Source organism: Bidens hawaiensis, unplaced genomic scaffold, assembly GCF_021521415.1.
Source record: "Bidens hawaiensis isolate Kalapana, Puna unplaced genomic scaffold, B.hawaiensis_p1.1 tig00034715_1, whole genome shotgun sequence".
NCBI classification, from domain to species: Eukaryota; Viridiplantae; Streptophyta; class Magnoliopsida; order Asterales; family Asteraceae; genus Bidens; species Bidens hawaiensis.
In genome coordinates, this window is record NW_027505334.1 from 105811 (window position 1) to 132895 (window position 27085).

The window sequence follows — 27085 nt, forward strand, 5'->3', positions numbered from 1 at the left end:
TGCGGGTATGACCGTCACTTACACTTAGTAGGATGGCTTAACTTTACTTATATCTGACCTGCGTGGAAGTTTTCCTCATCTTTTCCCTTGAAATTTTCTAAGTGTTCAGAATAAGTTAACCTTTGAACGTGGTAGATAGGTTGAAGTTTTGCTTCCTTGCTCGTGATTGTGCGGGTAAGACCGTCACTTGCACTTACAAGGATGGCTAAACTTTACTTACATCTGACCTGCGTGTAGGTTTTCCTTATTTTTAGCGTTGTGTTTATGCGGGTTTTGCCGCCTTCCACACGTAACGACTTACTTCTTCCCCCATTTATGCGGTGAATACCGGCACCAGTGTGGGAAGTTCATAAGTATAAAGGTAAGGCTATCAACACATTGTGAAAGGAGAATCATTTCCATTAGAAGTGGCTCTAGGCCTTTTCTTTACAAGTTTGGAATTGATCTACATATAACATTTGCGTAATTGAGCTCCGTTCCATGTTCTTGGGATGGGAGTGCCATCGAGCCTTTCGAGCCGGTATGCGCCCTTTCCCAGGACTTCTTTAATAATGTATGGCCCTTCCCAGACCGGGGCCAGCTTTCCTGGGCGTTCTTGGTTCGAAGCCTCGTTGTTACGCAGTATGTAGTCTCATACATTGAAGTTGCAGAGTTTTACCCGCGTGTTGTAGTACTTTTGCATTTGTCGCTTGTAGTTCTCTTCACGCACTGCGGCTAAGTCTCTGCGTTCCTCGGTTAGCATAAGGTCCAACCGTCTTTCCGCATCATTGTCTTCTGGCTGAATCAAGGCCCTTGGTGAGGGTAAACCGATTTCGACCGGGACCATAGCTTCAGTGCCATAAGTGAGACTGAACGGGGTTTCTCCCGTACTGGCCTTCTTCAGCGTTCTGTTTGCCCAAAGGACGTGCGAAAGCTCGTCCACCCAGCCGGATCTGTGTTCCAAGAGTCTTTTCTTTATGCCTTCGACGATGCTCTTATTTGCTCTTTCCACCTCACCATTACCTTGCGGGTGTGCCACTGAGGTAAAGGTGTGGGTGATCTGAAGTTCTTTCAGCCACTGTTGTAGCTTCTTGTCAGCAAAGTTGGTGCCGTTATCGCTCACCAAATTCTGTGGAAGTCCAAAACGACAAATAATAAATTCCCAAATAAATTTTTTGATATGTTTCGCGGTTGTTTGGGCTAAACCACTTGGTAAAGTAGTCGATGGCTACCACTAGGAACTGAACATTTCCTGCTGCTGTAGGAAATGGGCCTGTCACATCGATGGCCCACTTCTGAAATGGCCATGAAGAAGTGACTGGAACAAGTTCATTCTTCGGGCGGTGCGTGTTGGGTGCGTAAAGCTGGCAAGACCTGCATTTTCTGATGTATGCCAGTGCATCCGTATGCATCCCCGGCCAAAAGTATCCCGCGTTGTTTAGCTTAGCTACAACAGCGCGGGGACCTGCGTGTATTCCACAGATGCCTTCGTGTACTTCCCTTAGGAGGTAGTCAGCATCTTGGTTGTCCACGCATCTTAATAGTGGGCCAAGAAAGTTACGTCTGTAAAGGATGTCATCGATGAGTTGATAATTCAGTGCTTTACAGCGTAGTTTTCTTGCCTGTGTTTTGGATTCTGGTAGTGTACCTGCCGCAAGGTATTTTATTATTGGTGTCATCCACGTTTCCGTGCCGGTTTGGATGACACAAATTTCCTTGTGCGGGACCGAATGTGTCTCGAGGAGTTCAATGCGGATATCCTTTCCTAAGTGGGTGAAGGCTAATGATGCAAGCTTGCTTAACGCATCCGAAGATTTGTCTTCACTTCGCTTGACGTGTATGACTTTGCAGTCATTGAAATCGCGCATAAGGGATTTTGCTTGTGCGAGGTACAGGGCCATTGTGTCGTTCACGGCCGTGTACGTCCCGTTGATTTGATTGGCTACTAACATGGAATCCACGTGGGCTTCCAAGTTTTTCACTCCCATCTTACGCGCAATTCTCAGCCCAGCCAAGAATGCCTCATACTCGGCTTCGTTATTCGTACTTGGAAAATCCAGTCGAATAGCGTAAGTGTATTCTTGGCCCGCTGGGTTGGTTAGCTTTAGCCCTGCACCTGAACCCTCGTTATTGGCTGCCCCATCAGTGTAGAGTCGCCAGACATCATTGATGTCTTGTGCTGGAGAGGGTTGAGCCTCTTCCTGGCACTCTTTTTCCCGCGATGCAGGCACTTCTGCAATAAAGTCGGCCAGAACCTGGCCTTTTATGGCTGGTCTTGGCTTATACTTTATCGCGTATTCTCCCAACTCAATTGCCCATTTGGCTAGGCGTCCCGATGACTCGGGTTTGCCTAGAACGTTTGCAAGTTTGAAGTTGGAGAGAATGGTGATTGGGTGACCCTGGAAATATCGTCTTAACCTGCGTGAAGCGTGTATAAGTGCTAAGACTAATTTTTCGAGGGTAGAGTACCGGGTTTCTACGTCTGTTAGGATACGGCTGACATAATAGATTGGCATCTGGATGCCTTTTCGCTCTACTAGCAGGACTGCCCCGGTTGCTCTATCTGTTGCGGAAAGGTATAGGATTAACTCCTCTCCTGCTTCTGGTGCTGTGAGTGTTGGGAGTTCGATCAAGCGTGACCGAATCTCCTGAAAAGCTGCTTCCGCTTCTGGTGTCCAGCGGAAGTGCGTTTTCTTTAAACAGTTTCTCAACGTTGACACGAAGGGAAACGACTTATCCGCGTGGTTTGCCAAAAAGCGATTAAGTGCCACTAGTCGTCCATTCAGTGTCTGAGCCTGTTTGATGGTAGTAGGTGATTCCATTTTGATAATGGCTTCGACCTTTTCAGGGTTCGCTCTGAAGCCATCTTTAGTGACGATGACCCCCAAGAACTTCCCTTCTTCCATTCCAAAGGCACACTTGCTCGGGTTGAGCTTCATGTTTATCTTCCTGAGCGTGTTGAAAGTTTCTTCGATGTCTTTCAACATCGCTTCTGGGTCAGAGCTTTTGATGACCAAGTCATCCATGTAGACTTCCAAGTTCCTCCCAATTTGTGTATGAAACTGGTTGTCCATCAGGCGTTGGTATGTGGACCCGGCATTCTTAAGTCCGAATGGCATCATTTGGTAACAAAATGTACCATCGGGCGTCCGAAAAGCGGTTTTGTCCTGATCATCAACGGCCATGTGGATTTGATGGTACCCCTTATACGCGTCCAGGAAGCATTTAAGGCGGAATGGTGCCAACGAGTCCACCTTAAGATCAATTTCAGGTAACGGATAACAATCTTTGGGGCATGCTTTGTTCAAGTCTTTGAAATCTATGCACATGGGCCATTGTTTGTTATTCTTCGGTACCATAACGGGATTTGCAACCCAAGTTTGATATCTACTAACGCGTACGATGCCTGCGTCAAGGAGCTCCTTGATTTGGGTTCTACACGCGTTAGTTTGTTCTGGCCCCATTACTCTGCGCTTTTGTACGATCGGCGTAACAGCCGGATCGCATTTGAGCTTATGCTCTTCCTTACTTCGGGGTACACCAGTCATGTCAGCTGGTGTCCACGCGAAGATGTCAGCGTTCTTTTGTAATAAACGCTTGAGTAAGGTGCGTGTGGGATCAACAATTGTTGGGCCAATGGAGACGGCCTGGTCCGGGTACTTGCCGTTGAAGGCCCATCTTTCTGGTTCGGTGATGGTTGGTTTAGCCATCTTTGGTTTGGGTTTAGATGAGACAGATGCGATGCATACCTGGGGAATGCCGGTGATCATCGCTACACCCTCAGCTGTTGGCCATCCCATCATGCCGTGGACTGAGGATACCACGGCGTTGAATCTTGCCATCCCGTCTCTCCCGAAGAGAATGTCGTATGTGTGGTGTGGCTTCCTCATCACGACAAAGTCCACATCTTCTGTGCGGGAGTGTTTCCCATCTGTAAGAGTGACGGGGAAAGATAGGATACCCAGGGGGCGTTTGTGCTGCCATCAAACCCTTCCATCGAGGCGCAGATCGTTTCCAGGCGTTCCTTGTCTTCGTCATCTAGCTTGTCGAAGAACTGCCTGTACATCACCGTTGACGAGGCGCCGTTGTCAGCAAGAGTGCGAGAAGTGATGTAGTGCCCCAGCTGGCTTTTGATGACGATAGGGCCTTCTTTGCTGGGTCCTCCTGGCACTCGCGGGAAGCGCACCTTAGCTTCCTTCCACGCACATGGTTCTGGCGTTCGCCTTTTTCTTCCTCTGATGTTACCATGAACCATGTTGATGCTGATGTCAACGGGCTTTCGTCCGTTGCCTCGGTACCGGTTGTCGTTCCGTCCTCCCTTCTTGATTGATGCCACCAGGTGTGCCAGTCTTCCATCCTTGACGAATGCTTCAACAATATCCTTCAAGGATGTACACTCTTCCGTACCATGACCTTTTGTCCCGTGGAAGTCACAGGATTTGCTCTGATCCGCATTAGGTCGGTGCCGGTTCACTGGAGCTTTTGGCCACGGTAGCTTTTCAGTGGCAAATATCTCCGTGACGCTTTTGGTGAGTGGCGTCCACCGGTGCTTTTGGCTTGAAGGATGTGTGTGATTTCTTCCGCCAACAAGAGGGTGAGAGCTGGATGAGGTGTCAAAGTTTACCCTTGACTGCCAGATACCTAGCTTCCTCTTTTTGTTCTGCCGGGCGATCCGGACATTGTTCTCTCTTGTCCTCTGCGTGTAGAGGTGTGTACTCTGGGGAAGATCCCTTCCCAGTTGCTTCTCCGTCTCGGCAAAGCGCTTGGCCGCCTCATGATGGCATCCCATGTTGATGGCATGCCATCCTTACCCGTCAATGTGCGGATAAGCTCCGGGTATTCGGCGCCTTGGATGAAAGCGGCGCGAACAAGATCTTCACTTTTGTTGCCGAGACTTAGCTTTTTGGAGTTGAAGCGGGTGATGAAGTCTAATAAAGATTCATCCTCCTCTCTAACGCAGTTGAGGATCGTCCACTGTTCTTCAGTATATTTCCTCTGTTGGCTGAAGTGCTGGCTGAACTTGTTCTGAAAGTCCGCCCAGTCATATATGTGGTGGACCGGTAAACAATCGAACCATGCCCTGGCCGCTCCAACCAGAGTCATCTGGAACATATAACACCACGTGGGTTCCGTCCAGTTACTGACGGTTGCCCCCGCAATGAATCTGTTCAAGTGGTCGTCTGGGTCGGATAGACCATCATAAGTGCCAATGTTGGACATTTGTTTGGCACTTCTCGGGGCGATTGCTTCCGCAATGTCCCTTGCGAACTTTGACTTTCCTGCATTTGTAGCAGTTGGCCTAAAGGTTTTGGAGAAGTCACGCGGGTTTCTCTCCGCATTCGTTGGTTTAAAAGCTTCCCCAAAATTCCTTTTCGGCTGGAAGTCCGTTTCCTTATGCTTCCCTTTCGCCTTATGGCGAGGGTTTGCGTCGGTATCGGATTCTTCTCTCTCCTCGTCTGAGTACTCGCACTCGCTGTTCATATTGAGCTGTTGGCGAGTACTGCCGAATTCGTCAGCCTGTTGAACTGAACGCAAGCGTTCATCCAATTCAGCTTGGAACTCTCTCTGACGTGCTTCGGCCCACGCCTTCACTTGATCTAGTGTTTGGCGAGGGGCCCTCGTTTTTTTTTCCAACTGGGCATCAGTGAACCCCAGTGGAATATTTACTGCACTTGCCCCGGCTTGGGTAGTCGGGGTAGTGTTCGTAAGATTTGTATAACCGCCGGTGTTCCCCCCAGTTGCTGGGGTTGTGGTTACCGGGGTTTCTTGTTCGGTTACTGGCCTTGGGACCGGAGTAACGTTAACCATTTCTTCAGAAATTTTGAAAAAAACTAAATTAGTTCTAGCTTTTATGCACGGATGGCGCCAATGAAGAAACACTAAGTGAACCCACGGGCAGATTATAGATAATCTGGGGGTTAAGTAATGTTTCCCACGAGGATGAGGTCCAGCAGAGAAGGTTGTTCTTCAGGGGACCTGCAAAACAGACACCGTAAGCTCGTCACTGAGAAGGGGGGGTTCCTCCTTGTGACCACCCTCCGGCGTGAGAATCAGACTAGATTGCTCTGAATATAAGTGTATATTAAGAGATTGCTAGATAAGATTGAGATATCAGATGATGATCTTACCATTCCAAGGTGTTGGAGTATTTATAGCCGAAGGTAGGTTTCCTAGAAGGTACAGCCGGCTGAATAGTATTCCTGTTCTACCAACAGTGGACTACGCACAGGCCATGCTGGTTGGTGGATAGGCTACGGCCAACAGTAAAGGTCGGCTGTATACTGTTCCTTTACTGCCGGCTACGCACTGTTCCACCAACTGTAGGCTGCGCACGTCCCATCGTAAGGGTTGGTGAGTAGGCAGCGACTAATAGTGACAAACAGTACTAGAGGGTGCTCCTCCTCGTATTGTTGTCGGTGAGCTGTCACCCTGTGATTGGTTCATGGGCTGCTCTGGTCAAATTGTCTGTTCCGCCCATACCTTAGTAGGTATAGTACGAAAGACCTTCCAGAAGCATACGGACTAGCTCATTTAGGCGGGAGTATTCCCGCCTTGCTCATTCCTTCATGTGACTACTGAAGTAGCGAATGCCTTGTGCGTGTAGCCTTGCTGTTAGTGCGGGTAGCCTTCCCTGATGGCTTGTATCCGCAGCTGCGGGAACAGGCGGGGTACTTCGCCATTGGGAGGCTTTCCCTGCGGGTACAGTTGGCGTACTGCGCGTAAGGTTCTCTAAGCATGGTGGGCCCTGCTGGAGCAGTTGGTTATTGCGCAGACGTCCCTATTCAAGGTGAGTCTTGCGGGTCTAACTGGGCTCTGCTGGGACCTACCTCTTCAGATTTGATTGTAAAAGTAGTGTAACCCATGTTGACGAAGAGGTGTCTTATAAAAAAAACAAAAATTTTCATATTTTCTTTTTTTTTTAAATCACTTATACGGTTGAATATGTTTATATACTAGTTGTAGCAGTGCACTAATGTGGTTCAGTTGGTATCATGATTAAATCAAAAGATTCGGTCGGTAAAACCCTGCGGATAAAACCGAGCGTTACAACTGAGAGCCGAAACGAATTCAATCAATATCAATCATGTTTGTTACGATGTAAGCAACGCTGGTAAAACCTAAGCATTAAAACCTCAAATATAAAACCGTCAAATTAACATATAAAAAGACTAACATATAAAACATATATAATATTTAAAACGACATAGTAGAACCCAAGCAGTGTAGGTCATCTACATTGTGGTGGCGAGTTGACGCGAATTCAGATGATTTTGGTATGTTCGTTACGGTAGCGTATAAACAATGTTGTTAGAATTCAAACGTTAAAATCTAAAAAAATAAATTCGTCAAATCAACATAATAAAGATAAATTTTTAAAACAACGTTATTCGGTCGGTAAAACCTGAGGTTGCCGGTCCCGTGCATTGTGGTGGTGAGTGGACTAGAATTTGTTCGGTTTTGGTTACTTTTGTTATGGTAGCGAAACTAAAACAAAAAGGCCGGTAAAACCTGAGCGTAGTCGGTCCCAGACAATCTTGCCGTGAGTAGATGCAAATAGACGTTTAATTATCAAGATTTTAAAAAAAACTTACGTTCGTTACGATACTGAAAGAAAAACAAAATATAAAATTTTAGGTGGACCAATGGGGTGGCGTGGTTTGGTAAAACTCGGGTGTTGGGAACAGTCAAGCGTTGTCGGTATTGGACGTTGAGGTGGGGAGTCTACACGAATTCGGTTGGTTTATGTCATGTTCGTTAATCGTTGTGGTACCAGAACTAAAATAAACAGAATATTGCTCAAAGCTTTCTTATACGATTCATTAGTGAAAGAGTACATAAATTAAGGCAGATTAAAATTGCTTAAATTGCAAATAAACAAAATATAGTTGAAGACCAGGACTAATTAGGAATAGCAAACATGAACAACTTTTTTATTTTAATATAAATACCCCCAAAGAGACTTATTTAAATCAAAACGTCGCCCAAATTTGACTCCACTTTCAGCATATACCGCATCAAAATTCTGCATAAAATATAAGAAGAGAAAGTTTTCAATATATTTAATTTGGAGAGTGAGAGTATATAACTTCCAAATAAAGAAAACTGAAAATGAATGATAGCATGTGACATACACTAATTCAACGGCAATGGAATAACACACAGAGGTTTAGCTTTGCATAAGGTGATTCCAAAATTCTCAGTCATGTCCAAAGCCTCGTCTTGATTTTTTGGGTCTACACTCCAATTAAAATTATTGAGCAATGAGCCCAACATCATTGGGATCATACGGATCGCAAGCGTCATACCCGGGCATATTCTTCGCCCGGCACCAAATGGGAGTAGCTCGAAATCCTGACCACGAAAATCAATCTTAGAATTCATAAATCTTTCCGGCTTGAACTCTAGCGGGTCATCCCATATGGTTGGGTCTCGTCCTATGGCCCATGTATTGATAAACACTCGTGTGCCCTTTGGAATATTGTATCCATTAAGCTGTACTTGTTTCTCAACTCTTCGAGGCACGAGGAAGGGGGCTAGCGGGTGTATTCTGAAAGTTTCTTTCACAATGCACAATAAGTAGGGTAGCCTCAAGATATCCTCCTCGTTTACGATTTTACCTTTACCAATAACTTCTTCTAGCTCCTCTTTGGCTTTAGTCATGACGTGTGGGTTTCGTAGTAACTCGGTCATTGCCCATTCTATTGTGCTTGCGCTCGTATCAGTGCCGGCACCAAATGTATCCTAGACGATCATACAAAATTATATGTTACTTAAAAATGAAACAAGAGAGGAAAATATTAGGAAATAAATGTAACTAAAAGAAAATTTACATATATATTTGACATCTAGGTCTCCTATGGCACACAATAAACTTATTATGATCAATACCATTGAAAACTCTATAGAATGAAATTATTACTCACCATAATCAAGCTCTTTATATGTGTGTGATTGATCTCATTTGGGTTATCTTGATTGAGTTTCAAGCACAAGTCCAATATATCATTTTGCTTAAATCCTCCCACCTTCAGCCTCTCGTCGATTATGTCTTCAAATCCCCCGAGAAGCTTCTCAAGATGACTAGTCATTCTTCTCCTTATTCCTTGCGGATCAAACCTTTTGAGTATCGGAAAAAAGTCAACGAAATTTGGCTTTGCAGCCTCCACCATACAGTTTGAAATCGCGTCCTTCATTTCTGAACCTGATTCCTCATTTGGTTGTGTTAGATCCTTGGAAAAGATAGTGTTCGATAAAAGATTCAGTGAGGTTCTGAATGCAGCACGACTTATGTCCACATACTCATTCGATAAGCTAGCTTTCCGGCAGTATGCTACTAGCTCTTCAACTTTTTGTCTCCTTAAGTGTTGGTTAGTTTCAAGGGAGGAGTTGGAGAATATATTGGAGTTAAGAAACCTTCTGAGGGTTCGCCACTGGCTGTTGACAGGGAGCCATGTTACCGAGTGTTGGGCGTGGTTAAGTGCATGAAAGGCGTCAGGGGCATAACGACCAGAGAAACTAACATCTTGCTTTTGGAGTACTTCTTTGGCCGCAGTGCTGGAAGAGATAACAAGTGTGGTTATCTGGCCAAGTTGTAAAGACATCACTGGGCCATGGATTTTGGCTAGTTTGGCTAGGGACTTGTGTGGTTGGTCTCTGAATTTATTTTTGATTTATTTAATTGTTAAGAAAATTAGAGAAGTGAAAGATATATTTAAAAATAAAGGGAATTGTCCAATAGTGGGGGGTCATGTGGAGAAAAGCTTCATAATCATAACCACATTACACTATTTCACCATTATAAAAAAAAACAAACCACACAAGACTACAGTCTCCACACATTCACTTAAACCAACCCTAGCTCGATCCGGTTTGTCGCAACACGACCACCACCATGAACCTGGTCCTCATTAGGTCCGATCTCATGAGCCTTGTCCTGAATACTCTGACCCACATCCTTAGTCTTCTGTCCCGTATACTCCACCAAATCCTGCACCGACCCAGTTAACTGCCTCAAACTATTCACCAAAAACGACAACGAGCTCAAACCCGTGAGCCCGAACGTACCCGACGTCAGAAACCCCGCCATCGCCAGCCCGATAGTCAGCACAGCCGGGACGAGAATCGGGCTGAAGATGACGAAAACCGGGGTGGCGAGAGCGAGCCCGATCAGGGTACCGGCTAGCGTGATGCCAGCGAGCCCGAGTAGGGTTAAACCCACTGGAAGTAAGGCTACAACGGCCAGGACTTTGGTCATTGATGGGCTTTGTTGGTGTGGGTGGTAGTTGTCGGGGTGGTCTAAGCGTTCATGAATGGTGTGAACATGGACTTGTTGGGGATAACGATCGGTACTAGCCATGGTTTGATGATATTATTATTATTATTATTAGCAATATGTACGTATGAAATAAAGATTTGAGAAATGGAGGTGTTAATAAAGATGAACTGGTGAGTGCATGGTGATGACACGTTTGTGACGACGTGGATGAAATTTGGCTGCGTGGCCTTTGTTGGTATATTTAAATGTGCCAGCTACGGAATTACATGGATAGTTGTACACTTGTACGTTTTAACTTTCAATGGAGAATATATTAAAAACTAGCCAATCAAGACATGAGAAATAGGATCCTAGGTTTATTAAGAAAAAATGGTTTTTAATATTGGATCAAATGGATTTTAAGTATTCAGAGATAGTTGGATTGGATTTCTCTCATATAGTGGTGTTTCATGTAATCATCAACATGTATATTTGTGGTGTTTGGATTAGTCATCTCATATGACTGGATCCAAGTTTATTCCCTTACATACTATTTCGTCACGTGGCAACACAAGATGAAATCTGACATCTGAGATAGATGGATTGAACTCATGCTTTCATGCACTACTAAACTCACGGATATAATCATTTGAAGATGCAAATATTAATTTGTAAGAATGCAGTTTTAGTTAATGGAATGTAACATCTTTTGAACTCTATTCTCATTAGTATTCTCGTACAAAGTAAGTCATGAGAGTTGATAATTTTAATTCTATCAAAAAAAAAACAATACTCTTTCTCAATATATTTTATCCAACCTTTCCATTCACAAGTTTTCCATCATTTTCAAGTTACTGCCTCACATTCATACATTTTTAATGGTGATATGTACTTGTGGTCAATTTGTTTTGTTCTCATATCTTGGACCGATTGCAACTCGGGACACCGATTCTACTCATTTCCACGATTTGTAAGAACCCTAATTTTCCTTGGTAATATTCATTTGCGAATTTCTTAAATTTTAAATATTTTACAAGGTCCCAAATGTCAAACTAGGTTGTATAGACCTGATCATGTGCGATCGTGTCGTAGCCATTATTCAAGGACTTTTGTGTTCTAAAAACATACATGAATAATGAAATTATCGTCCTTCAAGCAAAGAACCGTTTGAAGAACAGGCTTGAAGAATAGTGAATGAAAGTAGGGAGTTCAATATAACTATCTCAGATGACTAATCTCATCTTGTGCTGGAACGTGGCGGACTAATGTGTAAGAGAATAAACTTGGATACAACCATATGAGATGGCCGATCCAGTCACCACAAATGTACACATCGTTGATTACATAGAACGCCATTAGGAGAGATTAATCAAAACCAACTATCTGAGATGGCTGGATACCTAAATCCATTTGGTCCATTGTCAGGAACCTATAAACAACTTTTTTCTTAATAAACCTACTACTTTAAGAAAAAAAAATCCCAAAATATAAATGTGTGTGTGTGTGTGTGTATATATATATATATATATGGAGGTAGCTAAATTTAGCATGTTGATATCAAAAGAAGAGTTAATTTAGTATGTAAGATAAAAAATTGGGGGCTAATTTGGTACACGATAAGACACGAACACCATAAAATACGAACACTAAACATGCACACGAAACGAAAATTTATCGTGTACATGTATCTCAAACTCAAACACGAACCTGTTAATACCAGGCATACACGAACCTGTTAATACCTATGGCGCTACTGCAATTGCGAGGATGCTGAAATTCCAGACAATCAAAGATGTGGAGAAGTATAACGAAGAATTGAAGGGCTGCGACTACCGGAGATGTGGAGGGAAACCATCAAACTACTCGAAAAATGAAGAGGGAGAATCAGAAAAGAGTTTGTGAGCCATCTGCTTGATGTTGGATTGGAAATATATACGTCTTGTTCAATTGTTTGGTATAAAAACTTAGGGTTAACTATTTAGGGTATATAACATATTATATTATTATATATTTTTATTTATAAAAACATATAATCAGATGCTAACGGGTGCTTCACAGGTAAACGAGTTTTCAACTGTTTAAACACGAAAATTAACAAGTCGATTTGTGTTTACTTATTTAGTACACGAAACTTGTTAAGGCCATACCTAGACAACAACAACAACAATCATACCCAGTAAATCCCACAAATAGCAAAAGCAATTGGTAGGGTATAGGAGAGTGTGGTGTAGGCATATTTTACCTCTATCCATGAGGATAGAGAGTGTTTCCAGAGAGGCCCCCGACTCCAAAGCATGAAACTAGAAACACACATGTACCAATAACAAATCATATGGTGTTAAAGTGGCATAGTCAAATAAAAGCTCATATGAAATCATAGAATCTAAATAGAACAAACACAAGCAAAATCCACCTAAAATATAGAATAGTCTAAGTTCATACACTAAAGACATTATATAAAAGTGGCATTCTCTAAAAGTCCTTATTGTTAATCCTATGTTAAGGTCATACCTGATACCTTAATCCTATGTAGAAGAGTCTAAGTTCATACGTTAAGATCATACCTGATACATGTTAAATTCATGTAGGTTCGTGCTTGTATTCGTGTATCAATTGCCAACCCTAACTATAAGAGAGAGGGCTAAGTCGTAGCCGACAAGTAAATTTGACTAGACTATTTACAGGTGTATTGATTTTATCGGTTATTTTCATGTACCAATTGTACTTTTGAAATTTTTTGTGTCAAACTAAAATCTAGCCATTTTAAGCAGCTAGTCTTATTTGTCTTCAGTTGAACGGCTCTAACTAACAAGTCTATTTTGTTGAAGTTTGATAATCAAACAATATATTTTGGTAATCTTCCTTTTTTTTTGCTATAAATATTTATCTATGCCTGTGTGTTTCTTTAAATAACAGTGAAATAAATGCACCTATTAAAATTCGACAAAAACTAATAGCATGGACTATAAAGAATAGGACGAGAAAAAACATTTTCTATATTCCTAAAGACAGAGAAATTGCTCATGTTAAAACTCATCTATTAAAACTCCATTGTTCTTTATTTTAGCAATATTAAAATACAATAAGTCGAATTAGATATTAATATTTGAAATATATATAAATGTTTGAACTTGTATAAAAATTCATAAATACAAGATTAAAATTATTTGTAAAAGGCATAATCATGATTACCGCATATTATAAGTTATTAGAAAAAACGAAATTGATTAATCTAAAAAAGTTACTTTTTATTGTTACATAACCGATGGTTTAATTTTATACTTACTTACATAATGTAACTTAAAAGTCTTTCATTTATTCTACTTTTACGAACCACCAAAATTAAATCAGTTTTTCACAAGCCTGCTCCACTTTTTAATACCGACTGCTAGTCATTGCTACTACCAGCCCACTCGCTGACACGTGTGGAAGTGTAGGTTATCAGGTCATCTCAAACTTTATCATATTGTTGCCGATAGTTTATACTTTATATTGAAACCACCATGTCGTTTTTGCCTCGAATAAATTTTAGCTTATGCTCGTTTTGTTGTGTGGGTGTTGAGTAGCGGTTGTGGATCCCTTCATGCTTGATCCGGTTTAAACGTTTTGCCCAGGTTTTTGCATTTGTTCATATTTGATTTGTGAAGGGCTTAGGGGGTGTTTGAGATTCCTTATTTTCATCAACTTATAACTTATAAACTTTTTGAAAAGTTAATAAGGTGTATAGGGTGTTTGGCAAACCATAAGGCCTTATGGATTTAACTTATGGTGACGGCAAAATAGATGGGTTTTGAAAAGTTAGGAATATGCAGCTTATTAACTTAATGAGTTTGATTTACCTATTACACCCCTCTCACCTTTAAACCCATTTACACTCTTTTAAAAAAGAGTATCCCTTTTGGTCATTTTGGTTTTCCCCAGCACATAAGCTAATCCAAACATTCTTTTAAAAACTTCTTTTCAAAATTTCATAAGTTTATAAGTCCTTTTTAATCAAAAGTCCTTTTTCACTTAAATAAATTTTGATTCATTCCTTGTAAGATATGTTGGTTATTAATTGTATGTTTGAGGTTTGGTTGGATTGTCTTAAAAACTCGATTTCCAATCAATTTTATTCTAATGTAAGCTTGGGACAGTTATTCGTTTATTTTTGATTGTTTTTAACTTTATTTGTTGGTGATATTTTGGTTCTTATTGAGTATAGCTTATTAGAACAATGTTAATATCTCGATGGATGAATATGTTCATGTTACAAGTTCTACAAATTAGTGTGCACTAACTACTATGTTTGATGAGACAGTTTTTAATGTAACGCCATAAGCTTTCCAAGTGCAGTAGAATACATTACTCTGAAGGGGGAGGGAGTGTCGAATCAAATTTGTCTCTAAAATTCTAGTTTCTTCTACAACACCAAACCTCCATAAAGCCATTAAAATTTATTATAATTATATATATATATATATATATATATATAATATGCATGCATATATGTGATGTGAGAAAGAGTCTCACCTCAACCTCCGCTCCACGATTTGTAGAGACGAACCCCACAACTAGACTTTGACTCCACAAGGAAGTCTACTTCCCTTCCGTCGTTATTCACCACCTAGATCCGGACCTCGGGTGACGGAGCACGTCGTGGGTGCTCTAAGGCAGGAGTGTTCAACGAATCAAATTTTAAATATTCGATTTATTTGAATTTTGAAACTTTGAAGCTGGGCTCAAATTTGAAATAAATTCGAAAAGTCGACTCGATTCAAGTACAAAATAGCTAATTCGAAACTCGATTCGGTTTGATAATTAAGTTCGAATTTAAATGGATTCGATTTGAATTCAGTTAAAAATATATTTTAATCCTGATCTTAAAACCACTATACCATTTGCGTCTTTTAACAACAAAAAGTACAACTCTATAAAACAAATAAATCATTCAAAGTTATAAGTATTCAAATGTTAACATTCAATTACATGAACTAATAACAAAAAATTTAATTACATGAACTAATAACAAAAATGATTGAACTTTTCATTTTTAGTCTTTAAAACTTAAAAACTTTTATAATTTATTTTTCTATACATATGTATTTTTTGTAATAAAATAAAATGCATAATTTGAATTCGAATTTCAAAATCAAAACTTCGTATCTGATTTGAAACTCGATTACTAAATTGAATTCAAATAATTGAAAATCAAATACGAGTCGAATTGAATTTCGAATTTCTCTAAGTCATATTCAAATATCGAACACCTAGAGTCTTTAATGAAGAACATTAATCTTAAAGGTCTATATGCCATATATTATTCATTCTAGTATCACGTCAAAAAAGGTGAAAATAAAGCGACCGAAACCTTTTTGACCTTTTAACGTGTTCTTGAGTTCTTCTTCTTCTTCTTCCCTTATTCTTGTAATATTCTTCTTCCTCGTCCATCCCAAATCAAATCCCATCCAATCCTCACTTCAATTGTAATTATTATTATTATTATTATTATTATTATTATTATTATTATTATTATTATTATTATTATTCTAAATCCCACAACCGTCTTCTCATTCCCGTCGTCCCGAATTGATCGTCTTACCACCGTTGCTCATCACTACCACCGCCTCTGTTCGTAACATCGTATTATTATAATTCCACTGGAACACAATTCAGGTACTATAAACCTTTTAATTTTCAATTCGTAACACTAGAAGTAGATCATACACAAAACTACCCTAATTAATTCAAAACCCTAGACAACCAAATGTTTTTATTTATTATTTCGATACTTTTGGTTTCCTAGCCCCTTATGCTTAGCGCTAGTTAGTCGTGTCCAACGGGTCATGAATAGTAAATGAATAGTAATGTTATAATAATTATAATAGTGTTATGACCCGCGATCTATAAATGTTATTTTTAAAAAGGGCTAGCGGCGCAGCTGGTCTCTTTCATGAAATATAAAAGCCCGATAATAAAATAATTTTAAGGAAATTATTTAAATTGGATAGACGATCAACATTGATCTGATTAGGGCTCGTAACTATGCGATTTTACTATTAATATAGTTTTACAGTTTGATGTTAATAGATGACAAATTGATGTATGTTTATGCTATTGACAGGATTGAAGCATGTGGTAGCATTTGGTTAAATACATCTACAATGGCAGGGTTAGAGGAATTAAAAAAGAAATTAGTACCGCTATTTGATGCCGAGAAGGGTTTTTCTTCGGGATCGACATTGGATCCTTCTGATTCTTACATGGTAGTAACGTAGTACTTCATATTGGTTGAATGGTGCGTTACTATTTACAGCAACTTAACCGGTTTTGTGTTTGTGTGTGTGAAGCTGTCGGATGGTGGGACGGTTAACTTACTCAGTAGGTCTTACGGCGTATACAATATTAATGAACTTGGACTGCAAAAATGCACATCGAGACCGGTGAAAGATGTGGATGAAACGGAGAAGACTTATCAATGTGCTTCACATGAAATGAGAATATTCGGGGCTATAGGCAGTGGTGCGAGTAGTGTGGTTCAAAGAGCAATTCATATTCCCACTCATAGAATCATTGCGTTAAAGAAGATCAACATCTTTGAAAAGGTCTGCATATTTCGCTTTTAGTATTGGAATGTAATGGTCTTTTTTTTATATTTTATATTTTTTTATTTTTTATAAACTTATGTTCTAAATGTTTGAATACAGGAAAAGAGGCAACAGCTTCTTACTGAGATACGAACATTATGTGAGGCCCCTTGTTATCAAGGTCTTGTTGAATTTTATGGGGCGTTTTACACGCCTGATTCAGGGCAAATTAGTATTGCTCTAGAATACATGGACGGTGGTTCTTTAGCTGATATTATAAAAAGGCAAAGATGCATACCTGAAGCAGTCCTTTCTCTGATGGTTCAAAAACTCTTGCAAGTAAGATACGATTTTTTTATACTTTTTTCATTTCATTGTAATCGGTATTTTATGTATGCTTATATTTTCAAGGGACTAAGCTACTTGCATGGAGTTAGATACTTGGTTCACCGAGACATAAAGCCTGCAAATCTGCTTGTGAATCTCAAGGGAGAAACAAAAATAACAGACTTTGGGATAAGTGCTGGTTTAGAGAATTCTATGGCAATGGTATGTTTATTGTGATTAAAGCTAACAGTTATTGATAAATGTGGTTGTAATATACGTATATTATATTTTCAGTGTGCTACATTTGTTGGAACTGTAACATATATGTCACCGGAACGTATCAGAAATGAAAGTTATTCATATCCAGCTGATATTTGGAGCCTTGGTCTTGCTCTCTTTGAATGTGGTACTGGAGAATTTCCATATACAGCAAACGAAGGACCTGTTAATCTTATGCTACAGGTAACATATGAATGTCATTACTTAAATTCTTAATATTAAATCAGTCTATAACTTGCTAAGGTTGGTTTAATGTTTTGAAACTAGCATAGTTAAATTACCATGTATTATTATGCAACTTTTGTGTATGTTTGTTATATGAAGTTCCACGATGTAAGTTAAAACATTTGGAGAAAATGTGTTATCATGGGTCAACCTAATCTCTCTTTACTTTACAAAATTACTAACAGATCCTGGACGACCCGTCTCCATTGCCACCAAAAGACGTTTTTTCTCCAGAATTCTGTTTGTTCATCGAAGCGTGTTTACAGAAAGATGCTGATGCAAGACCAACTGCAGAGCAGGTAATAAAGAAACGGTTAGAATATGTTAATTCAGAAGTTTTTTTTTTCAAAGAACTTATTGGTTTTTATTGATATACTTATGCAGCTTCTTTCACATCCATTTATAAAAAAATATGAGGATTCCAAAGTGGATTTAGCAGCATTTGTGCGTAACATTTTCGATCCAACACAAAGAATGAAAGATTTAGCAGACGTAAGTTGTTATTCTCTTAAAAGTAACACTTAATAACATTTAAAATATTGTTAATTACCTAACATTTATGTTCTCGTGTGTTTTGTATCATTAGATGCTAGCAGTACATTATTATTTACTCTTTGATGGGTGTGATGAACTTTGGCAATATGCGAAGAGCTTCTATAATGAATCTTCAACTTTCAGGTATAATGACCGTTTTAACCTCAGTTTTAAAATAGGGCCACAATACTTGGGCTAAGTTGATACAATTATCTTGCTTTTCTTATTTTCAGCTTCTCAGGGAATGAATCTGTTGGTCCGGATGGTATCTTCACGACTTTATCAAATATTAGGAGTACATTAGCTGGCGAATGGCCTTCAGAAAAACTTGTGCATGTGGTTGAGAAGCTGCAATGTAGAGCTCATGGGGAAGATGGAGTTGCAATAAGGGTTTCGGGGTCGTTTATTGTTGGGAACCAGTTTCTAATATGTGGAGATGGTATACAAGCAGAAGATGTACCAGATTTTAAAGATCTTAATATTGACATACCAAGCAAACGAATGGGAACGTTTCAAGAACAGTTCATTATGGAAGCTGGAAGTATCATTGGTCGATACTCCATTGCTAAACAAGAGCTTTACATTATCCAGTAGTTTATTAATAACAGGTAACTTGTAAATACCATTATACCAGCATATTCTGACATCTCTAATATAACTGCATACATGGATTAAGCGTTTTGCTTTTATGATGTCTAGGTGGTGAACTCTGACACCTCGTGAAGAAATTCAAGCTAATCTATTTCCACTTGTGAGTTCTGGTTTGTCGTTACCTGAACCTATGTATCCACATACATTGACGATCTATGCATGCATGTATGTAACACTTTATACGCAAGTTTGTATGTAACACTAAGTTTATACGCAAGTTTGTATGTTACAGTAACAGCAACATTTTGGATGTTCTTTTAGTAATGTGCTAATGTTGGAATTAAGTCGTTGTTCCTAGCATGTTTCATAATTCACATAGAAGGGATTTTATTTCATGGACTAGAACACATTGAAAATATGACATATTCATTACATAGCCAATATTCATTACACCGCCAATTTTAAGTAGGGGTTGTCAGAATCATGTAAACCGTCTGTACTTTTTGTCACATCCCAAAACCGGGGCGCACAAAGCCACAAACTCACTTTTGTTTGAAAGTGTTAGAATAAACTCCTCTGTTTGAAGTGCTCCCTTTTAGGCTTTCAAACTTTATTGGTCGGTTCTAAGCTATTCTTTGTTAACCAGAAGTATGTGAGGTTAAGCACGAGTATTTTTTCGGCTTAACAAGCTAATTTCATTATTCTCTGTACGATACGAACCATGTTACAAACCAATAATCGTTTCTTAAACCCATTGTCGATTCACACTAATAATTTATATATTCTAAATTTATAAGACTTTACCTCGTATACGGACTCATCAGGTGACCATTGCCTATCACTACTGAAGTTGCCTGCCTATTTCCAACAAACAAGTTTATTGATCTTTATTTTGAATGAAGATTTTTTAACATCTAAATTCCACTTTTACCTTGTAGCAAGGATTTGAAACCTCGTATTTGTGGGGGTCACTATAGTTTACCATGATTATAGTGAGCATCCTTAAATATCACTTTTATTAGATGGTTATTACTGTCGCTGATTGTCATTGTTATCGCCGAAGACCAACACCTATCGACAACACTCAACTCCATCCTTGCTTCTCTCTCAGCAGCCCCTCCGGCCTTCCTCTATCTATATTTCTTCTTCTCTTTTATAGTTTATTTTTCTTAGAACGACAACGACTAGCTCAGTAGTTTATTTTTTCATAGAACGACAACGACTAGCTCAGACGCATACTAATCATATTCTTAAATCTACACATTTGCACACCATATGACTCGAACCCTCAACCACTTGAGGAAGAACATCATTAAGTACGTAACTTGATACCATTAGATTAGGATTCCTTTAGTTTCTTTCATTTTGTTTGTGAGTATAAATGTGATTACGGTCTTCAGCTCTGATGACGGAGGTAGCCCAAGGAATTAGTAAAATGGCTTCCACACATTAACGCTAAAAAGGTTAAAAGGTTAAAAGCTTCGTTTCCCGCCCAAACTTATGTAAACAAGTACCCACGTGCTACAGTACGATGTCAACTCACTATTCACATCACTGTTCCCTCTAAGCAAGGGACATGCTCAGATAAAGTATTATTATTTTAATCATGGACCAACGGTCCAAAGCTTCCCGCCCATAAAGGTCAACTCTCTAAGCAATCTGAAGGGGAATTAGTTTGTACACTGGACGAAAGGCTTGGTCTCTCCTTCTATATAACAAGGACTTAGCCATAAACAAAGGGATCATCAGATTTGGGGTTAACATATAATCCTGGATCTTCTCTTCTCCCTTGATGAATATACACCTTGGTTATTCCTTTCTTACTTCACAAGCATCACAGCTTCACCAAGACCTTCATCCAAGAACCGATTCCAAACATCACGGTTCTTGATCTTCGGTGAACTATAACAACAAACAACAAACTAGTGAACCTCCTTCTACGTTTTGCAAACGTAGAGGGACACCACGACCTGCGTTAGGTTAACTTGAACCCATGAAGCATGTTAGCCTAACCAGTTCATTCACTATCATTGGCCTTATCTTTGTTGTAGCAACAAGCTCCTTAAAGATTGTTCATATATATACAAAGAAACTTTGTAAAAAAAAAGCGTGACAAACTCACAGAAGGAGAATCATTTGAAGATATTTAAATCAAATGAGATTGCAAGTTGCAACTAAATCTTTAGGAGATCTTCTCCATGTGTGTTTATATATGTTTATATGTTATGATATAGAATCAATATAAAGATTTACAAAGATCACATGAAATCTTGAATTTGTCTCACTTCAAGTTACCCCTTCAGTAATAACTGGTCTCCAATTTTCATTCTTGCATGTAGCCCCTCTTAACAGCCAAGTGGTTGAGGCGAGGCACAAATACTTCATTTAGAAAAAGGGTGTCTTGAGTTCAAGTCTCATTAGTGGCAAAAAATAAAGGTTTCAGGTTGGGTAATAGGTTTTTCTCACATATGGTGGGTTTCCTTCTGAAGGTGATATCAGGGTCGGGACTGATGTGGTGGACTAATGTACGAGCTTCCCATCGGGGAACGCGCCATCCTAGCACCCCACGATTCCATAATCGAGGAATAGAGATGATCGAGTTGGCAGTGACCTATCAGTGGTCCAAATGTCATCAAAATATATCAAGCAAGAACTCCTTTCAGTTTTTCTTTATTTAACCTACTTTAACCGGATGAAAGGAAACTTTCACGTCCGATTTTGAGGGGAGATCCCATATGTGAAAAAAAAAACCCACTTTTATGTTTTTTTCCGTCCTCCAAAAATAACCAGGAGAATTATATCTTTATCTATAATGTTTTTTATTTTAGCTTTTATATAATTATATTGACAAATAGTTATATCCAAATATTCTTTGTTATTCATATACTTCCGGTGCATGTATGAAAACAATTATTTGAATGAGAAATCATTATGTCTTACAAGTTACACCCACTTTAAAGATGAAATATATAATACGACTTTATTTCATAAATTCTTTAGTTTTTCACTTCTAATTTCATTCAAATAAATAAACAAATATATTCAAAAACGTGTTAAAAAATAAAAATTAATTCATAAAAATACAATAATTTCAAAATGATTGATTATGGGCCAAGAAATAGTGGCAGAAATATTGGGAATCTTATGGGCCCTCAGTCACTCACTCATTATAGCCTGGCAGTGAACCCACGGCCCACAACCCTGTATTTAATTTAATTTAAATTAAACCCACATTCCTTTAAAACACCAAATTCATCAAATTTTTCAAAAAGCGCGGGAACTATAGCCGTTGCTAAACTATTGGCGCCAAAACCCCCCAAAATTCAACTCTTTATTTGCTTCTGCTCAAATTCTCACAATTTTGTCAGAAATTGTTTCATTATTATACTCGGGTTCGATTCTGAAAACCGTAAGTTTCAATTTTTCGATATGGGGTTTTCGAAAAAGCATCAAGTGGACGGAGATTCGATCGAAGGGAAGAAATGGGTGATTTCTGGAATCGCATTGAAGCCGCTAACTAATAATAATAATAAGAGAAAAGGTGAAGAATTTGATGAAGGTACGAATTCGGGTTCAACGACACCGACGACAAAGGAATCAAGGGTGCCGGAGAAGTTTGATTGTCCACCGCCGCCGCCGAGGAAGCGGCGGCCGGCGTCGTCCAGCTGTCACCGGAAAGGAGACGTGGAGTATTTTAATTCGCCGGAGTTGGATTTGTTCTTTGAACAGTTTGCGAATTCGGAGAGGAGGAAATATGTTTCGTAGAGTTTATTCGGGTTTTGTTGAATGTTATCATTTGTGTTTTTGGGTTTAATTGTTCGGAACAGAATTGGGATTGTTAGTTGTTATTGTGTATATGATTATTAATAATTGAAGAGGTATGTACCCGCCTCAACATCGAGCGGGGCGGGTCAACCCACAAGATATGTACAAGACATTAGAAATCAAAGATATTATCAAGGCACAAAGCCAAAACTTATGCTCAAGCATCACATGCTTGCACATATCACATATGCTCAAGCATCACATATGCTCACGCATCACATGTGCTCATGCATCACATATGCTCGCGCGTATCACATGCTCACGCATCATATATGCTTATGCATATCACATCGTGCGTGGCGCATCCGCGCGCGGCGCATATCACATGCTCGCGCATCATACATGCCCACCCATATCACAGTTGCGCATGGCGCAGCTGCGCGTGGGGCATCCGCGCGTGACGCGTATTACATGCTTGTGCGTATCACGTCTGCGCATGAAATATCTGCGCGTGAGAATAAAGAGAAGACCTCGTGCATCCTCAGGATGGGCGTATATCACACGTGCACATAATCAACCTCGTCCTTATCCAAATCAGGATTAGGGCAACCTTGATTGTGCACGTCAGACAACCTTCCAGAAGGCATCTTTTTAAGGAATAAGGATATGCTGATGTTGACAGCTGCTAAATGAAAGGTGGACAGCTCAGCATGACTCATGGGTTACCACGTGATTATAACCAATGAAAAAGCACCAGGTGTCTCAGAGGACACGTGGCGCAAATCGATTGGAGGAGGCCAACAAAACCCTAATCTGGTCTCAGCTCAATCAGTGGAAACCCTAGCACTATAAATACATCATAACGTACACAGTTACAGACACATTGATTCACATTGAAGCATATTCAATCACACAATCATACAGAGTAACATACAGTATTCAGCTATTAAGCAATACTCTCCAAATTCCCTTACTCTCACATTATCATCTTCTCCTACATATACTTATTCTCACGCCGGAGGGTTACCCCAAAGAGGACCCCTCTGTCCCTTTCTGAGGGGTAAGTAACGGCGCTGTTCATTTTGTAGGTGGAAGAACACAGATCCAGAAGAACCATCGGTGAAATAGTATAATCACACCCGAGGAAAGTAGATCTGCTACCAGTGAGTAGATCCACGTTTCTTCATTGGCGCCATCCACTGTTACATCGGCAATCAGATCTCATCAGATTTACATAAAAAAAATCAATCACCATGGTTTCTGGCGTTCGTAACGTTGATCAAGCTCTGGAGGATATTGAACGTGAGGGTGTTAACGACGGACAGCAGGTTCTGAGGGTTCCGCGTGATTCTACGCGTACCACCAGCAACCGTCCCTTCGTCACAACCCCTCACGGCCAGACTGAAACTCCTCCAGACGATCTCACGTTACAAAATCTGGCCGGCGCGAAACAGAAAGGACCAATGGGTCCAGAAGAAGAAACAAATGATCCGAATGAATGGCTCATAAACGAGCAGCGGCGTCTGATGGAAAAGTACAATGAAATGGTCAAACAGAAGAAGCTAGCCGACCAAACACAAAGGCAAGCCTTTGATAAGCAGACTACAAAAAGGCCGAGCGCGCCGGAAGAAGAACATTCTGTTCACACTGCACACACTGAGTTCAGTGATGAAGAAGTGCATAGCATGAGGAAGACGCGGGATACTCATGCAGGAGGCTCACAGCTCCGCGCGCCTGTGAACATGGCGCCTGGAGCCAGAGCCGATCTGGATCTGCACATGCCGTACAGCCCACCAGTCAGAGGGCAAGTGGACGTAACCACACCCTACAGACCAGCCATCTTGGTAAAACACTCAAAGTTCACTGCGCGCATCGCGCAGGCTCCCATCCAGCACAAGACCAAGATGCCAAGTGGTTTGGGTAAATATGACGGCACGACAGATCCAGACGATTTCTTGCAAGGTTTTTACAACACGGGAAACCTAGAGAGCTGGACGATGCCAACATAGTGTCATATGTTTGCTCGCTGCCTAACGGGCGCGGCGCGGGTATGGTTCGAGAGCTTGCCGATTGGGCAAATTGATGGGTTCGAGGAACTATTAGAAAAGTTCCAAGCCCACTTCGTACAGCAGCGCAGGCACACGCGCGATCCTGATGACATCATGCACTGCGTACGCAGGAATGATGAAACGATTGAGGATTACATCACTCGGTTCAATCAGGAGTCTCTGGCAATCGGAGGTATAACCGAGCAACTCCTGCGCGTGGCCTTTATACAAGGCGCGCGCAGTGATCAACTACGACGAGCTCTCGTAAGCAAAGATGGCATGCCCACCACGTGGGCCAAGTTAATGGAGGCATCGCGAGTTTTCGCGAGAAATGAAAAACAGATTGCCCAAGATAGGGCAAGAGAAAGAGCGCATCAGGTTGAATCACCGCGCAGCAAAGAGAAGAGGGCCAAACAGAACTCTATATGGTCCAGGTTGCAATCGACAAGTTTTTCTTCCACAGAAAAGCAAGCGCAACCAAGCTCACCCCAGCCCCAAAAAGATGTTCGTAATCGCGGGGAGGGTGACAAGAGGGTGGGCGGCAGAGATCCTAGCAGACCTCTGCCAAGAATATGGACTCCCCTCACTAAAACACCTTCACAGGTGTTAAGTACTGAGAATGTCCAATTCAAGCCCCCCAAGCAACTACATTACAAGGGACCGCAAAACAGTGGCAAATATTGTGAATTTCACAGGTCCCCGGGCCACAACACCGACGCATGCCATCATTTAAAGGATGCGATCGAGAAAGATGTAAAAGCAGGCAGGCTGGCTCACTTGGTGAAAAACCCAAGAATAGAGGATGAGCAACCGGAAGGAGCCTCTGCCAGCAAGAAATACAAAAGAATCTGTGTGGCTGAGGGGGGACGACAAGGGCAGACGTCAAAAAAGAGAAGCGCGCAAATCCACGGAGATTGGCGCGAGCAGCAAGTCATCTTCCCAAGAATCAGGGGAGGCCCTTCAATCAGCAGTCCTCTCGTCATCACCACACACATTGCTCATTACGAAGTGTCAAAAGTCCTGGTGGACACTGGAAGCGAATCTGACATTATGTATGAGCAATGTTTCAGAAAGTTAGACCCGGCAGACCAAGCGCGGCTCGAAATTGTGAACGCACCAATCTGTGGTGTTTCAAATGAAATCATCCATCCCCTAGGCCAGATTCAGTTTGAACTAACTATGGGGGATGATGAGCACAAGCGAGCCGAAGTTGTAAACTTCTTGGTCTTGCCCACCACGTCATGCCACAATATGATCCTGGGTAGGGGAACGATTGCTCAATTTAATGCTTTACCGTCGCCAGCGCACGGCGCATTGGGGTTCCCTACACCAACAGGCGTAACATTTGTCTACCGCGATCATTTGTGCGCAGTGACAAGTACGCCGCGGGAAGGGAGAATGAAACTTCCAATAGCGGACAATGCGCCAGAGAAGTGGATTTAAACCCAAAATTCCCAGAGCAAACGGTCACAATTGGCACTACCATTTCAGACGAAACGAGATTGAGAATGAAAAGGTTGCTCACAAAATACTCGTCGGTCTTCGCGTGGCAACACTCCGATATGACTGGGGTCCCGCGAGATTTGGCGCAACATTCTCTTAACACGTTCAAGTCAGTGGAGCCAATTGCTCAGAAAAAGAGAATCATGGGGGATGAAAAGGCGAAGGCCATGAATGAGCAAGTTGAGGACCTGTTGCGCGCAAACATCATCCGCCCGATCCGATACCAGACGTGGGTAGCCAATCCTGTGATGGTAAAGAAAAGCAACGGGTCATGGAGGATGTGTATTGACTTCAAGGACCTCAACAAAGCATGTCCGAAAGACTGTTACCCCCTCCCAAACATCGACGCAAAGGTGGACTCCGTGGCGCCATTCAAGCTCAAATGTTTCCTGGATGCCTACAAAGGCTATCACCAGATTCAAATGGCACCACAAGACGAAGACAAGACTGCCTTCAGAACCGACAAGGGTGTTTTTTGTTACACAAAAATGCCCTTTTGTTTAAAGAATGCGGGCGCCACCTATCAGAGACTTATGGATGCGGTTTTCAGTGAACAAATCGGAAGAAATCTAGAAGTCTACGTTGATGATTTGGTGGTCAAGAGCAGGGAGGAGAGACAAATGCTCAAAGACATCGAGGAAACTCTTCAGCGCCTAACGGAAGTTAACATGAAGCTCAACCCGAGCAAATGTACTTTCGGCGCGGAAGAGGGGAAATTTCTTGGTGTAATGGTCACTAAGGATGGTTTCAAGGTGAACCCTGAAAAGGTGGAAGCCATCCTTGACATGCCTTCACCATCCACCATGAAAGAGGTTCAGAAGCTGAATGGTAGATTGGTGTCAATCAACAGGTTCCTAGCGAACCACGCCAGCAAATCTACTCCATTCGTTAACACTTTGAGGAACTGCTTGAAGAAGAGCCAATTCAAGTGGACGCCTGAGGCTGAGCAAGCTTTCAGTGAGATAAAAGAATGTCTCATAAAGCTGCCCGCGCTCACAGCTCCACTTCCTGGC

General features: G+C 41.0%; 5 protein-coding genes across 7 annotated transcripts in view; 2 read left to right on the plus strand and 3 right to left on the minus strand.

Moving 5' to 3' along the window:
• LOC143612511 (zinc finger CCCH domain-containing protein 41-like) overlaps positions 1-23489 on the minus strand; it is a 54062-nt gene extending 30573 nt beyond the window's left edge. Inside the window, exon 1 of one of the 2 annotated variants that reach the window (XM_077086480.1) lies at positions 23479-23489. The gene's annotated coding sequence lies outside the window, so the exon portion shown is untranslated. The remainder of the gene's footprint in view (positions 1-23478) is intronic. The other variant, XM_077086481.1, reaches the window with a different exon arrangement.
• Positions 7957-9631, minus strand: LOC143612503 (7-ethoxycoumarin O-deethylase-like). Of its 2 annotated transcripts, XM_077086473.1 has the most exons (3): positions 8904-9631; positions 8112-8721; positions 7977-8002 (listed from the first exon to the last, which is right to left on the minus strand). In XM_077086473.1, exons 1-2 carry the CDS (start codon positions 9579-9581, stop codon positions 8113-8115), a joined length of 1287 nt encoding a protein of 428 aa, XP_076942588.1. In that variant the 5' UTR covers positions 9582-9631; the 3' UTR covers positions 7977-8002; position 8112. The 2 variants fall into 2 exon arrangements, with proteins under 2 accessions (XP_076942587.1, XP_076942588.1); XM_077086472.1 differs by having other exon boundaries at positions 7957-8721.
• LOC143612510 (oleosin 16.4 kDa-like) lies at positions 9744-10512 on the minus strand. The gene has a single exon (XM_077086479.1). It carries the CDS (start codon positions 10334-10336, stop codon positions 9824-9826), a length of 513 nt encoding a protein of 170 aa, XP_076942594.1. The 5' UTR covers positions 10337-10512; the 3' UTR covers positions 9744-9823.
• On the plus strand, positions 15760-19148 carry LOC143612506 (mitogen-activated protein kinase kinase 3-like). The gene is made up of 11 exons (XM_077086476.1): positions 15760-15889; positions 16338-16479; positions 16564-16818; positions 16921-17139; positions 17212-17349; positions 17422-17589; positions 17817-17930; positions 18016-18123; positions 18218-18309; positions 18399-18773; positions 18865-19148. The coding sequence occupies exons 2-10, from the start codon at positions 16378-16380 to the stop codon at positions 18757-18759; spliced, it is 1557 nt and encodes a 518-aa protein (XP_076942591.1). The 5' UTR covers positions 15760-15889; positions 16338-16377; the 3' UTR covers positions 18760-18773; positions 18865-19148.
• LOC143612516 (cyclin-dependent protein kinase inhibitor SMR8-like) lies at positions 22186-22521 on the plus strand. Its single transcript, XM_077086484.1, has one exon. The coding sequence runs from the start codon at positions 22186-22188 to the stop codon at positions 22519-22521; it is 336 nt and encodes a 111-aa protein (XP_076942599.1).
• Positions 23490-27085: the final 3596 nt, after the last annotated feature.